The following is a 14624-nucleotide window of genomic DNA, read 5'->3' as shown; positions in this document are numbered from 1 at the left end:
AAGCGAGCTGGTAACAACAAATTGATGTTTGAATATATTGCATGTGTTGGTGTTGTTCATGTTATTGTAGATGTTGTTCTGTTTCGGTGTATAGTTAACTTTTAGTAGGGCAAGCTCAGCAGCAAGCATATATATACATACAACATACGAAGTACAAAAACTAAGTCTACATAATTAAATATTCTATTTAAAAAGGCAGCAGCACAAAAGTATGCTACGAACATTTGAAAAATTAAAACTGCTTGCCAACTGCTTGTCAATTCCTTGTCAACTGCTTGCTGAAAACGGCTAAACGCATGCACACTAACACATCCATAAAACGCCAAGCACTTACCGTTACTCTCTCACACACACCCACATACATGAACTATTATTGCATTGGTTTTATTCTTGTGCAATGGAAGCGAAACCAAGCCAAAGTGAAACTGAAACAACTCCTCGATTTTGTCTACTTTTCTCTAAACTAAGATATTTACAAAAAGAAAACCAAAAAAAAATAACAATAAAAATATAGAAAATTATAAAAGAAACAAATCAAGAAGCAGACAAAACGCTGTAACCCATGGACCCTCTTGTATTTTTATATGTATTGTGTATCAAGTGAAACAAAAGTATTTTCTACTAATTTATTAACTACTATATACTGACTAAACTTAATATACACACAGACACACATGCTTGCCATTACTTGTTTACATAACAATCACACACACAAAGACACACACCTACTTATGCATGTATTAACCTAGTTAACGAGTTTAACTTCGTTTTTTGTCTTCGTTTTGAAACATCTGAGTGTATATAATATAAACTGATATTTTCTACTTAAGATACACAACCAACGAAATTTCTTTAAACAAATAGATATTTGGGGCCGACCGCAGAACGAAATAAACGTTGAATCGTTGAGTTTATCTAATTGTTTAAGTGTTGATCCATCTATCGATGTCGCCCCCAGCAAATCTGTTATACAGCATATATTATTGTACTAAAAGTATTTATAGAATCGTTGTAACAATGAATGTATAAAATGCGTTTCGAAAACTCTTAATAAACCGCTGCAGTGTCTATGTATGAGTGTGTACTCTAAATCAAACATCTCCATTGACTTTTTCTTTCACCTTCACTCAAGTCTCTCAAGGGACAAAGCCAAAAGTAAGTATGTAAGTATATATTTTATGTGGCACTTGATGTAACGAAATAAAGTCTGTTTTAGCCGAGTTTTGGTCAGATAAGGTCTAACCATGGCACAGCGGCGCCTTCTATAAAATTGTCCTCGCTTAATTCGAATTTCTATATGACAAATTGGGATTGATGTGAAATTGGCAGCAATGTGTACCTCTATATACTAAAACATTTTCTATAGACTTGCAAAAGTTCAAAAATCTTTTCAAAATCAAATGTAAATTATATAAAAATAAATATATATACACATAAGTAAACTTTAACTTATTCTACCTCATCCCACATATAGAAATGACTAGAATACCATTGAGATCTCAAGTTATTAGCTCCCAAATAGTATCTATAGATCAATTAACGTTCCAGGCTCTTCCGCAGCATTGTCAAAGAATCAGTTCGCAGCATCATTAAAAACAATGAATAATAATGGACATTTCTCATAGATACATACAATATATGTTTATTGAATTCATCAGTTTGCACAACGTAACAAGAGTTTTCATTGTTGTTGTTGTTGTGTTTGTTGTATTGATTTATGTTTTAATGGAGTAGGCTTAAGATTATGGGCAGTCATGAATTGCAATATGAACTAGCAAACGCAGCTGCAGACAACTAACTTAGTTAGCACAAATCATTTTCTATATAAGTATGTATGTATTTATTTCACTTTTAACTATGCAGCTCACTCATTGTCTCTTTCGCACACACACGCACACACACACATTCACACACAGACAAATGCCCAGGCGATTTATAATCGCTGCTATAACTATAAGCAACATGCCCAGACTTGGTTAATACTCTTTCATTCTTTCGTTCTTTATCTTTTGTGGCTTTAGTTGACAAGGAGACGCGAAAATACTTTGTTTTAGATTTTAGGCTAAGGCGCAAATGAAAAGATACTTGTGTTTACAAAAATATCCATACAATCTATGCACATATATATTTAGTAAGAAAAAAGATAATAATATAGAATGGAAAACAAAAGAAACAAGGGCTTAATGATAATAAAGTAAACTATTACAAAACTATGACATTGCTTAAATTATTTAGAGCCGAACAGACAAATTATACAAAATTTGGCAATAGTTTATAACATAGCAGTTAAAGGTGTTTGGTGTGTGTGAAAAGTACGCTCTTACTTTTGTGCATATACGAATGTAGTATGTATGAAACAAGGAGGGGCATTTACGAATAGTAAGAACTGAATGAACAGATAGTGCACACCCCATTGCAAACTATAGCCGGACACAATGTTTAGCTAGCAATGTGCACTACAATTATTTGTTTTTGTTTTTTTTTACTCTTAAGCTAAGCAAATGCACATGCAAATGCTGCTCTTTATTGATCGTCGTTAGCTCTTGCTATTGTTGTTGCTGTTGTTTTTGTTGTTGTTATTGATATTGTTGTTCTTGTTTTTATTTGCTGATCTTCTGCAGCTTCTGCAATACTTTCAGTCCCTGTTCTTGGTACTCCTGTTTGGACATCCAGAAGCCATCGCGATCTTTCGTCACCTCAGCCAATACAGCGCCACCAATGAAAACCATATCTTTGCGACGCGGCGGATCCTCAATGCGTATTTTGAATTTCTTAATAAATTAGCAAGAGAAATTGATTATGATGATAATGAAATACAATAAAAGATCAATCGACCTACCGCCAATTTTTCCGTATCGTTTTTGAGTACTCGCTCCAAATACAACTGCTTTATTTCACGCTCCAGGCGACTAGGCAGACCCGGATACATGGTTGAGCCACCAGACAGCACTATGTGCTTATAGAGCTCGGGTCGTATATCAATGTCTGCAGCCTGTATCGTGTTGAAGGCCAGCTCCGCAATGCCGGGACCCTCAACGTTTATTAAATGCGGTTGGAATAGCGCCTCAGGCGCTTCAAATCGCTCACCACCCACTTTAATCACACGGCCATCGGGTAACTAAAATCAAATCCAAGCAAATATATAACACATGAGTCCCCACCGTACACGATAAGCAAGCAGATCGTACCGTATAGGACTCCACCAGCACCGTGGTCTCGAGTGCCAAACGTTGCTCCATTTCAATATCGTAGCCAATGTAGCACAGTTTCTCCTTCATAATGCGCACCGTTTCAAAGTCAGCGGAATGATTAAAAGCATAGCCACGTAGTAAAAGTAACTGAAAGATAGACCGTCGACCAATTACAATAAGTTAGTCAGTAATACTTGCAGTCTGTCTATGGAAAGTACCTTAATCAAATAGCGCGTTATATCACGACCGGCAATATCCAGACGCCTCGTTAAATGTGGCAGCGAAAACTCCTCATAGACTGGACATATATGTGTGACGCCATCGCCAGAGTCGATCACCACACCGGAGATCAGTCCCTGGGCGTACAGCGTTAATACTGCCTGTATGGCAATATACGTGGAATCGAAACCGTATTTCTCAAACATCACCTGCGGCAGGGAACAAAAGCAATTAATAAGAACAGTTCATTGACTGTGGATTGACGCACCTCGATCATCTTTTCGCGATTCTTTGTGGGGTTCATGGGGGGTTCAGTCAGCAAGATCTTTGTGTTTGTCGGATCAATGTCCATTTTCTTGGGACCGAACGTATAGTCCCACACATGACACATATCGTCCCAGTTGCGGACAACGCCGTTCTCCATGGGATAGGAGACCTCCAGCAACGAGCGCAGCTTTGAGGCTTCATCGCCAACCATAAGATCCTGTAAAATGGCCATCACAGATTGTTTAATATCAATGCAGCGAGAGCATTTCGTTATTATTATTATAATTAACTTTGCATTTGTTTAGTACATTGTTCGATTAGGGATTACTATGGTTCAATTCACTTATTTATAGGACAGGCACAAAGGACAACGAGTACAAATACTTGGCGGATAACGAATAACGAATAACGAATCACAAGTAACGAGTAACCAATAACGAATAACGAATCAACACAGAAAGCTTTATACGCATTAGAGACATATCTCCATTAGCTTGCGATTATTTATCGTGCAATGCAATTTGGTTAATATATTACATATATATAAAAAATAAAAATATATTTCTATAGAGCTTTCGTCATGCATAAGAACAGAGGGGTAAAATATATATTTATATAAAAATTAACTCGACTACATCTAGCATAGGGTCCAAACATTGCATGTATACAAAATAGGTAAATACAAAACATAACAAATTAAATTAACTGCATTTATTTAAAAAAAAAAAAGAACAACAAATATATTTTTTATGATAAAATGTAAACTTTTATTCGCAATGTTTTCTTCTGCTCCCTTAAGACTGAAAACAAATTTCTTTCACTTGCAATGCAAATACAATATATATATATATATATATATATATATATATATATATATATATATATATATATATATATATATATATATATATATATATATATATATATATATATATATATATATATATATGATATAATAATAATCATTGTATAATTATTTAGCAAGTGCAACAACAATATAAAATTTACTATAAAACTATAGTATTTATGGTTTTACTCGTTGGTTTTTGCTTTTAGCTTGTGCGTTTAGTGTGTGTGAATAGAAATTGCAATTTGCTAAGTTTGAGAAATTGAGTTGAATTAATTAATTAATTTAATTATGCAATACAACAGCTGGAATTAAATATTTGTTGTTTTTTCTCTTTTTTTGTGTTTGTGTTTTTTTTTTAAGCTATAAAACTTGACTTACATCGACATGTAAATCCTGTAAAATATTTGTTTCAAAAAAATATGTAAAAAAAAGAACAGAAAAAAATGTATAAGAAGAATATTAAAAACAGAAAGATTTTCTCCTTATAGATTGTATTGGAATGTTGAATGTTTTTGTAAATAAGCTAAACTTATATATAATATGAGCAACTGTATCAAACTTGCCCAATAAATAGATCTACTTTGTATGTGTGTATCTGGTATGAGAAGCGCTCCAAAAAAAAAGAAGGGAAAAAAGAAAGGTAAAGGAAACAGAAAGAGATATTTGTATGTATGTATAAAAGAAGCCTGAAAGCAAAAAGTCATGCTCTTTAATAACTTTGATCTGCAATGGGGACGAGACTAGGACCCAGCCCACCTACTGGCAGCTACACTGCTAAAATTGAATTAAAGATCTGGTAGTAGTCATCCATCCATCCATCATCTACATCATATCATATGAGCAGCTTGTTGGCGAGACGCCTTATTTATAGAAGTACCGTTATAGTTGGCATGACAAGATTTTAAATGCACCTACACCACGCGACAGTCGTGACAATTGCGTACCAAGACCAAAACAGACACCCATTATATAATAATTATAATAATAAGAACGATGATGATGACGATGATGATGATGATGATGATGATCATTATTGGTGTTTCAGCAACTCAATACAAAATGCAATGAATGTAGAAAACGTTGCAAGAACAAAGAGAGAGAATGGGAGAGAGTTAGAGAAAATAAATGAAATTATAGGATTTGTGATAAGAAACAATACGAAATGGCAGAAATATCGTAAGTTAAGCACTTTTTGTGTTTGGTATTCAAGAAACATAAGAATGAAAATGCCAATGGAAATGGATATGGAAATGTGGAAGTGAAAGTGAAAGTATTCTAATAATAATGGACATACACTATGATAAGTATGGTGAGGCTATGCGCTAAGTTCTTGACCAATGCTAATCATATATACATATATATATATATATACACATACACACATATATATACATGTAAGTATATATATGTATGTAATATATATATTTATATATGTATCTATTATATAAAGTACTTAGTTATTATGAGTAGATAATCGACCTGTGCAAATATATGTATGTTTATATGTATATATATATTAAGTATGCATGTGAATGCGTGTGTGTGTGTGTAGTATGAACTATTAGACAATTAATAGGTGTGCCGACTGGTAAATACGCTTCTCATACCTTGACTTCGATGTCGCCAATTTTGTTGACCGCTCGTATTATTGGTCGACCAACCATCGATGGGAAAATGTACGCGGGAAAATTGCTGCCGGCATATCCGCATTTTACGAACTGTAAATAAGAAAATGGAAATTATATGAATATATATATACATATGCGTATATACCACGCAAGACCCCCATTGCCCATACACATAGTCACAACTCCGATTGATTCACACCTGGACAGCTTGCAAGACAGTTGACGTTTAGGGGTTTTGAGAAACAGCATTTGATTTTGATTATATGGAGCAAACTCTATGTAGGCAGTGATCTAATCTAAGTATTCTGAAATTCATGATTGCTATTATAGAAATTATCTAAAGGAACTTCCTAGCTCTATTAAGGAAGTTTTCTAAATCAACTACTAGAGTTGTTTAAAAGTAAAGGAAGTTCTAGAGTTCGATTGTAGTTTAAGATCTATAAAGAAACCACTCCAAATACAGAACAGAATATTAAAGAACAATTTCTGTAAGGAAAGTTATATAAAAGAAATTCTAGAGTTATGTTATAGATGAAGCTCTATGGGGAACGAGCAAGTCATGCTGGAAAACGCCCTTAACAGTTTAGATTTGAGTTTATAAACTTAATGTTTGTATAAAGTTATCAGCAAAGTTAAGATAAACCTTATTTGGAGATTGAAAAAGTCAAAGTCGTATTATTCTATTTGGAAATTGAATATACGTAAATTTAGCATTTAGAGTTTCTGGATTTGACAATAAATTTTGGTATCGAAAGACTTGCAATAATCGATAGCTCATGCGCCCCACGAAACGTAATCACAAACAAATTCTTTTTAGTCCTGATAAGAAATAAGATTGGAAATGGGTGCTCCGATTCTTGTTTGTCTTCATTCTGGCGCTCTTTTTGTTGTTGGCACTAGGCGTGAGTGTGTGTGTGTGTGGGAGAAAGATATACAAAGAGAGGGAGAGAAACAGAGAGAGGCAGAGTATGCGTAACTTTTGATTTGCTGCGGTGAGTAATACTATGCCGACGCAGCTTGTACAACGCTTGTGTTGCCATGACTAAAGCGCCGTTTATACATACATGTATGTGCATATAAATAAATAAATATATGGCCATATACACACATACATATTTATATAAACATACATACATTCCGACTTAAGCATAGTTTGGACCGGCAACATTAGGGGGAGCGCCCCCCGCAACGTCAACGCCCCGATATGCGAAGCAAATCGCTGTTTAACCTAGATCGCAAAGCAAGCAAAGAGCTGTAAGTATGTGTGTCATCCAACCAGGGCTAGATGGAATTTGGGTTTGATTTGGGCAGCTTTTGCATGTGGCCACTACGCATACATACCCCAGTGCCGTTATCACAAACAATAACTTTGCGTCCTTTGCTATCCATTTTGTGCACCAACTAGAAAATTGAACTTCAACTGAAACTGTCCACGGCTGGTGCTGGGGGTGCTGCTGCTCCTGCTGTTGTTGTTGTTGTCGGCGGTTGTTGATGTCGTCGTGGGTGTTTATTGCCTCTTTGCTGCTGCTGCTGCTGGAGCTGAAACAACTGCTATAACGGCTTAATGTTTGGGCGCGTCGCCGTAGCAGTTGGATGACTCGAATTGTTGCTGCCACAGCCGTTTTAATACTACTGTTGAATGACCAGACGAAGCTGACTGCAGTTAATCACACAATTTCCAACCGTACAAAAACACACACACATTCACAGACACGCATACACATGCCAGCTTCATTCATACACACAGGCGAAACTCACACACAACACACACACATATGTACTGGCACGCGGGCGGACTCTGCTCTGAATGCGTCGCTCTCTCACTCTCTTGCCGTATTTTCGATTGTTTTGCTTCAATTTTTAAATTTGTGCACACGCTTTATGCAATCAAAGTGTGTCACAAATAATATCTTTTCTATTTATTGATTGCAAAAGACTTGCAAACGGTTGCAAATTTCAATTTCTAGGCGGCACAAAACACAAGAAATAACACACACATACAAAACTAGAGTTGCGTTGTAAGTATCGATATACCGATTCGCTTATCTCATCAACTATCGAAACCAACTATTGACCAGATTTGAGGGCTGCGTAACAATTATCGGCATTTAGAGATCGTCACGAAATTTGTAATCCAAGTTGAGCGCGAATCGGATAAAAAGTAATATATACACAGAAAAATATGGAAAATATTTATAAAAATGGATAGTTATACTTCAGATAGGGTATAGTAATTGCATCGAACTTCAGAAAGATTATCCAGAATCCAGAAACATATCTCTTGTTAGCAAATAAATAATTAACAAATGAAACTACATTGAATTTGATCTACTTGAAGGACAATATCGGGGCTATATGCAACAGAAGAGATATTATTAACAGAAGAAGCAGGCGGAGAGTCGCGACAATTTTTATTTTATTGGTTTATATAATATGTATGTATACTGTATGTATATATATATATATATATATATATATATATATATATATATATATATATATATATATGTAATTTGTTATCTTTAGAATTGCTTTAAGAGGCGAAATGTTAAATGTCTTAGATATACATAATGCTGTTCTCATATACATTTGTATGCTTCTTTCATAATTTTTTTATTTTTGAATTAATTTTTGTTAGTTATTGAGTAAATTTCTTTTTGATTCTGCTTAGAGTTCATTGTGGTCGAGATATATCTTTATGTCTGTCTCTGTGTGTGTATCGTATTTATTCCTATGTTCTTGATATTTATCAAAATCTATATATATGCGTATCCTGTGTGTGAGTGTGAGGTCAGGCTACATACATAAATAGCATACTTATGTATGCCTGTATGTTTGTTTGTTTGTTTGTATGTTGGTTCTAAGCGGTGGACAACAAATGACATTTTGTTATACAATTTATAAATTGTTGTTGTAAATGGAACAGTTAATTGAGAAGCACGCTGTTTGGTTTCATTTCTAGTTAGCATTGATTAACCAGGCTATCCATAACTGTTATACATACGCTCGCAGGTATACATATGACAGTTGGCGCCATTTAATATAACACTTGAACACGCTCTCAACAAAGTATAACACATCCGTGTGTGTGTGTGTGTCTTGTGTGTAAATCTTTAATTACATCTCGCAGTTTGGTGTTGGATTTTCCTTTGATTTTTCCATTATTTTTTTTCATTTTTCATTTATAATTTTAAATAATTTTCTTTTCATTAAATTGATTTTAGAATTTCATTCACCCGCTGCTCATTTAGCAACTAATTGCCTTCCTTTCCTTGGGTGTTTTCATCGTTTTTAATAATTGTTACTAACTAAATTGGTTTCAACATTCTCGTTTATAAGCGGCATTAACATAAATCACTGTAACGGAATCTATGCAGTTAGGGCTTAAAAACTTATTCACTATATTTTAGACTGACCGTAGTAGTAGTGCCAAAGTGTAATATTAACTGCTAACTGCAATTTTTTTAAGTTGAATAATTCTGTGGATTTTTATAAAAGCTAAATTTGGTTTTCACTTTATCTTAGTTTTCAGTTTGAAAATATATATTTATATATATATTTATACATATATATATATATATATATATATATGTACACATATATATATATATGTATTTATATATATATTAATAGATAATTGCGTTAGTATTATTTCGACACGTGCATAATCCATTAATTTTAAGTTAATTACTAATTTTTATGACTTTACATATTAAGGATCAGTTGACGTATAATTATGTATATAAGTGTATTTTAGAATTTCAAATAGAGTTCGCAAATTTGATAAGCAAAGTACAGCGTTTTAGAAAAATTGGTGGAAAAACAGCAAAGGTTAATTCAACTCGACTGGAGTCCTTAACGAAACATTGATTATGAAGGCATTTCCGTATCTATATAAATATATTTTTATATAAATATATATAAATATATGACTTAGTTACGATCAGGGACAGTTTATCGGAGACTTGTTACCACTTAGACCACATTTATTTATGGATTTCTTTACAATTCATCTTGTCGTGAATCATAGAAGTTGTTGACTTTGTTTTGGTTTTATCTTATGAAAGTCGGCTTTGATATATTTCCATATATCAAAAACGATTTGATTTTCTACTTAGAAATTAAAGATAAATCATAATTTCAAATATTTTGATTACTAACCCTTTTCACAGTGAAATCGAAACCAAAAATTGAAATTGAAATTGAAATTGAAATTCTTCAATGTCCCCGATGCGAGTTGTTGTTAATTGAAACATTAGCTAACTTGAGTTATATTATAATTTAGAGAGTTGTTCTCTTTTCTTTTTGGTTTTTGTATCTGTTGTTTCTAGCATGGCACAAGTAAATCTTTTGATTTCAGTTCTAGAAGTAGTGGGAAAGTGTTCCAAGTGCTGCCTGCCTGACGTGTGTGACAGAGTTAAGTAAAAAGCTTATTGTTTCATTTAGACTTTATACAGTACGAGTTCGCTATATGTATATATATATATATAGATACTATTTGCCAAAAAACATTCATATTTATATTAATTTATATGCATGTATATATATATAGTTTGTTTTATAATATTTTATATATTGATTTGCTTTGATGTCTTGTGCATAATTTGTGGGCAAAAGGGAAATGCTGTGCGTGCGTTTTTCTTATTTTCTACCAAGTGAAACTCTTTCTTTATTTTTTCCATTATTTTCTATTTTCAAAATTTAATAACAAACAAAAAAACGAATAAAAATTAAATTAAAGTGAAATAAAAAAAAACTATGCGAAATATGGTGCAAATGTTTTAGTTGGTGTTTATTGGATTTGTTATTATAAATATATATAAATTGATTTTTATATATTTCATAATGTGATTAACAAAAAAAAAAAATAAAACAAAATATGAAAACATGTGAAATTCATTTGCAGATACGCACACACACGCACGCACACGCACACATGTGTGTGTTTAGATATTTTTAAGTATTTTATTTAATTAGTTAAATATATTTGATTAGCTATTTAAATGTTAAATTGATTTTCTTTTTGTTTTTTTTTTCATATTCATTTTCATTTTCTTTTTCGATTTGTTTAATTTTGTGTGGTTCTTAAATGTAATGCCATTTTTTGTTTTGCTTTGTTTTGTTTTGTTCTTCTCATTGAAATATTTAGATTGCTAAATAATCATTTAAGTTGTTGTCCAAATCGTATTTGTTTCCTTCCCAACGTAAAAAGAATTCAACATGTTTTTGGGCTAAGCAAACAATAAACACAATAAATTATACACGAATTCACACATAGAAACATATGTAAGTTAAGTTAAGTTAAGTTACATTAGGCAACAATATAAACAACAAACAAATACATATACACATTTCATATATATGCATTCTGTAAAAATGTACAAGGAACATTAATTAATGGACTATTGCGGCACATGTTGCAAATGGTTTCAAAAACTCTTTTTGTTTTCCACTCTGCAGTTTTATAATTAACATTTTGTTGTTTGTTTGTTGGTTTCTCATCAAGATTGCACAGTTCTCTGCTTTTACATAAGTTTGTATTTGCATTAATGTTAATGTTTTCTTCCTCTTCGCTATCCTCTGACCTCTGACCTCTGATCTCTGACCTCTGCTCAATTAAATATAATATGTACGCTTCTTTTTGGCGCTGCTAATTGTTTTCAACAAATTAGCGCTAGGTTTTTGGTTGTTTTTTCATTTTTCTTTCATTTTTTTTTTTTTGCTTAACATTTTTTGTTTTCTTTTCCCATTCTTCTTCTTTATACATATACAGGCTTAAGATTAGTTTCGGATTCTGCTTTTTTTTAAGTTTTTGTTTTTGTTTGTTTTACGGAAAAGGAATCTGTGGCTAGAGCGTAAAAGTAATCAATCAATGCATCAATTGTAATATCCTGCATACCTCAGGGGGCATAAGTCCTTTGCTCCTTTTTGCTGTTGTTGTATTGTTGTTGCTCGAAATATTTATATAGAATTTATTTATATATATATATAAATTTATATATATATATATATATATGTATTCTGATCAGCTCTGCTCCAATTGTTCAACTATTCCTTTGTTACCTCGCCTTTGACCTTTTTGCTTATCATTAAAGTAAGTATGTATTTGTGTATTACAATTATTACGAATGATGTTTTAGCTAAAACGACAAATCTTTGTAACATTATTATGTTTATATGTAGATATTGTATGTAAATATTATATGCATGCTCTCGCATGTGTGTGTGTTTCAGGGTGTGTACGTGTGTGTGGGTGGGCGAGTCTGTGTGTGGGTGAGGGAACATACTGTGTCCGCCCACGTGCACGTGCTCAGAACATGCTCTGTGCGCACAGCCAACACACCCAGTCACACATACACACCACAACACATCTGATCCGACAACAGGTATTAGTACTACCGACCGTAATCGGCGCCCGCACTGAAGCCACCGACTCCTGTTGTCCCTCCCGCGCCGTTGCCGTTGCCATTCGCGCTGTTTATTTACCCATGCGCCGCTCCATTGTTGCCCTGACTATGATGCTGATGCGGATGCGGATGCTGATGATCGTCGCTGGGCGTGGGCGGCTGATCTCGGCGCGGCGGCATCCGCTCGTTGACCGCATCGAGTCCCTTGGCCTCCGCAAATGAGGTAATCTTGTGGTTGGGCGAGAAGCCCTGCATGGCATTCTTGAGGGACTGCTTGCCGCCAGAGAGAGCGCCGAGGGGCAGGGCGCCCGTAGGCGTCAGCCCCTTCAACTGCAGCACTGACTCGGACTCCTCGCGCAGCACAGAGAAGACGCGCGCCATTTTGCCAATGGCGCGTATCTTGTTGCGTATGACCTCCTTGCGCAGCGCCGCCTCGTCGTCCGAGAGCGGCTCCTCGCTCTCCTCGGTCATGAGCTCATCGTCGGAGCAGATGTTCAGCACATTCACCAGCATCTCGGTGACCTTCTCGCCGACAAAGGGCAGCGACCAGGTGAACACGTCCATGAAGTTGGGAAGCCAGTAGGGATGCGGCGAGCAATTGAACTGCCGGATGTTCATCACGTTGTTCTCGTACTTGAGTACCGCCGCCTTGTTGTTGTACACGTCGAGATAGTTGGGCGCCGAGAAGATGGTGATCAGCGAGGGGAAACCGGTGGTCTGGCTCTTGCGGTACATGCGGTAGCCGGCGTCCTGCGCCTCGTGCGCCCGTATGATCGACAGCAGATTGTTGTTCTGCAGGAAGTCGCAGCAGGCGGCGTAGCTGTAGAAATACGAACAGCCGCGCACCGAGTTGTGCGTGTAGAAGTCCGAGTTCTTCTCGTTGCCAAAGTCCTCGAGCGGATCGGACCACAGCAGGTCGCACATGGGGCCAAAGGCGGGCGGCTCCTTGAATCTATCGAGCCGCCTAATGTCCTCCAGTTCGTGTATTTCGGGCGACAGTCCGCCGTGCACGCAGAGGAACTGCTGGTTCATCAGCGCAGCCAACGGCAGGCAGTCGAACGCATCCATGCACGCGTCGTACACGCGCTCCGAGTATTTGATCTTGCACTCCTGTTTGAAGGTGAAGTACTCGGTCAGATGCCGGCACTCGTGGTTGCCGCGCAGCAGGAACAGCGTCTGCGGATACGTGATCTTCAGCGACCACAAATAGAGAACGCACTCAATGCTAAAGTAGCCTCGGTCCACATAGTCGCCCAGGAACAGATACTTTGTTGTTGCCGGCGATCCGCCCACCTCGAAGAGCTTCATGAGATCATAGAACTGGCCATGTATATCGCCGCAAACAGTGACCGGCGCCTCAATATCGATCATTGTCTTTTCGTGCCGCAACAGAGCGGCGCCCTCCTGAATGATGCGCAATGCTGGCGCCTCCTCGATACGCCCCTCCAAGATGAAATGCTGTTTCAGCAGCTCGTGATTCGGTTTGCCGGTGCGCGTATCGAATACCTCAGCTAGCGTCAGCTTGTGACTTGGTGGAAATGGAACGCTGTCGACAACTCGTTCTTTGGTGTTGACCGCTGCATGGCCGCCATGCGCCTTATGCGTGGGACTATCGTGGCCAACGCTGGCGGCATTCGAGTTGCTGTTACTGCTCGCTGTGGCATTGCCCGTGGCGGAGGCGTTGGCATTGGCACTGGCATTATTGTTGCTGCTGCTGCTATTGCTGCTGCCATGCTGCGTGTCTGTGGCATCCGTGGAGTTGGTGGCGTTGCCACCTCGCTGGTTGGCACTTGTTGCCACTTGGGCAGCGACGCCGCTCGATTGATTATTCGAAGACATATTTGCAGAACGCTGTGAATTGGATTGCAATTGCAATTGCTGTTGTGGCTTTTCCTGTTCCTGTTGCTGTTGCTGTCTCTGTTGCTACAGATGGCGCCCACACTGAGTGAGCGTAATCTATTGTGTGCGCCGTCTACTGCACTTGATTGCACTAGCTGCACACACGCACACGCACGCACAGGCACGTTGGCCAACAACAAACGCACTTTTCTACTTTTATTTC

General features: G+C 36.5%; 2 protein-coding genes across 3 annotated transcripts; both read right to left on the bottom strand.

Annotated features, from left to right (window-relative positions):
* Window positions 1–2475: 2475 nt before the first annotated feature.
* Window positions 2476–8169, bottom strand: LOC111593080 (actin-related protein 2). Of its 2 annotated transcripts, XM_023305667.2 has the most exons (8): window positions 7497–8169; window positions 6135–6245; window positions 4906–4920; window positions 3679–3894; window positions 3410–3619; window positions 3189–3338; window positions 2840–3118; window positions 2476–2771 (listed from the first exon to the last, which is right to left on the bottom strand). In XM_023305667.2, the coding sequence occupies exons 1-8, from the start codon at window positions 7542–7544 to the stop codon at window positions 2601–2603; spliced, it is 1200 nt and encodes a 399-aa protein (XP_023161435.1). In that variant the 5' UTR covers window positions 7545–8169; the 3' UTR covers window positions 2476–2600. The 2 variants fall into 2 exon arrangements, with proteins under 2 accessions (XP_023161435.1, XP_023161436.1); XM_023305668.2 differs by lacking the exon at window positions 4906–4920.
* A 3990-nt stretch (window positions 8170–12159) lies between these two features.
* Window positions 12160–14624, bottom strand: LOC111593079 (serine/threonine-protein phosphatase 2B catalytic subunit 2). The gene has a single exon (XM_023305666.2). The coding sequence runs from the start codon at window positions 14399–14401 to the stop codon at window positions 12638–12640; it is 1764 nt and encodes a 587-aa protein (XP_023161434.2). The 5' UTR covers window positions 14402–14624; the 3' UTR covers window positions 12160–12637.

Source organism: Drosophila hydei, unplaced genomic scaffold (assembly GCF_003285905.1).
Source record: "Drosophila hydei strain 15085-1641.00,03,60 unplaced genomic scaffold, DhydRS2 tig00000361-arrow-arrow-pilon, whole genome shotgun sequence".
In the NCBI taxonomy this organism is placed as follows: Eukaryota; Metazoa; Arthropoda; class Insecta; order Diptera; family Drosophilidae; genus Drosophila; species Drosophila hydei.
The sequence above is the reverse complement of the archived record's forward strand: the minus strand, read 5'-3'. Positions and strand labels throughout refer to the sequence as shown.

What these genes read in the sequence shown, in the direction of transcription:
- LOC111593079 (XM_023305666.2), bottom strand. Translation starts at nt 14,401, where the DNA reads ATGTCTTCGAATAATCAATCGAGCGGCGTCGCTGCCCAAGTGGCAACA.
- LOC111593080 (XM_023305667.2), bottom strand. Translation starts at nt 7,544, where the DNA reads ATGGATAGCAAAGGACGCAAAGTTATTGTTTGTGATAACGGCACTGGG. An exon ending in TTTGTGATAACGGCACTGGG is followed by an intron (nt 6,246 to 7,496) that starts GTATGTATGCGT and finishes TCTTATTTACAG; the next exon opens with TTCGTAAAATGCGGATATGC. An exon ending in TAACGCGCTATTTGATTAAG is followed by an intron (nt 3,339 to 3,409) that starts GTACTTTCCATA and finishes TCTATCTTTCAG; the next exon opens with TTACTTTTACTACGTGGCTA.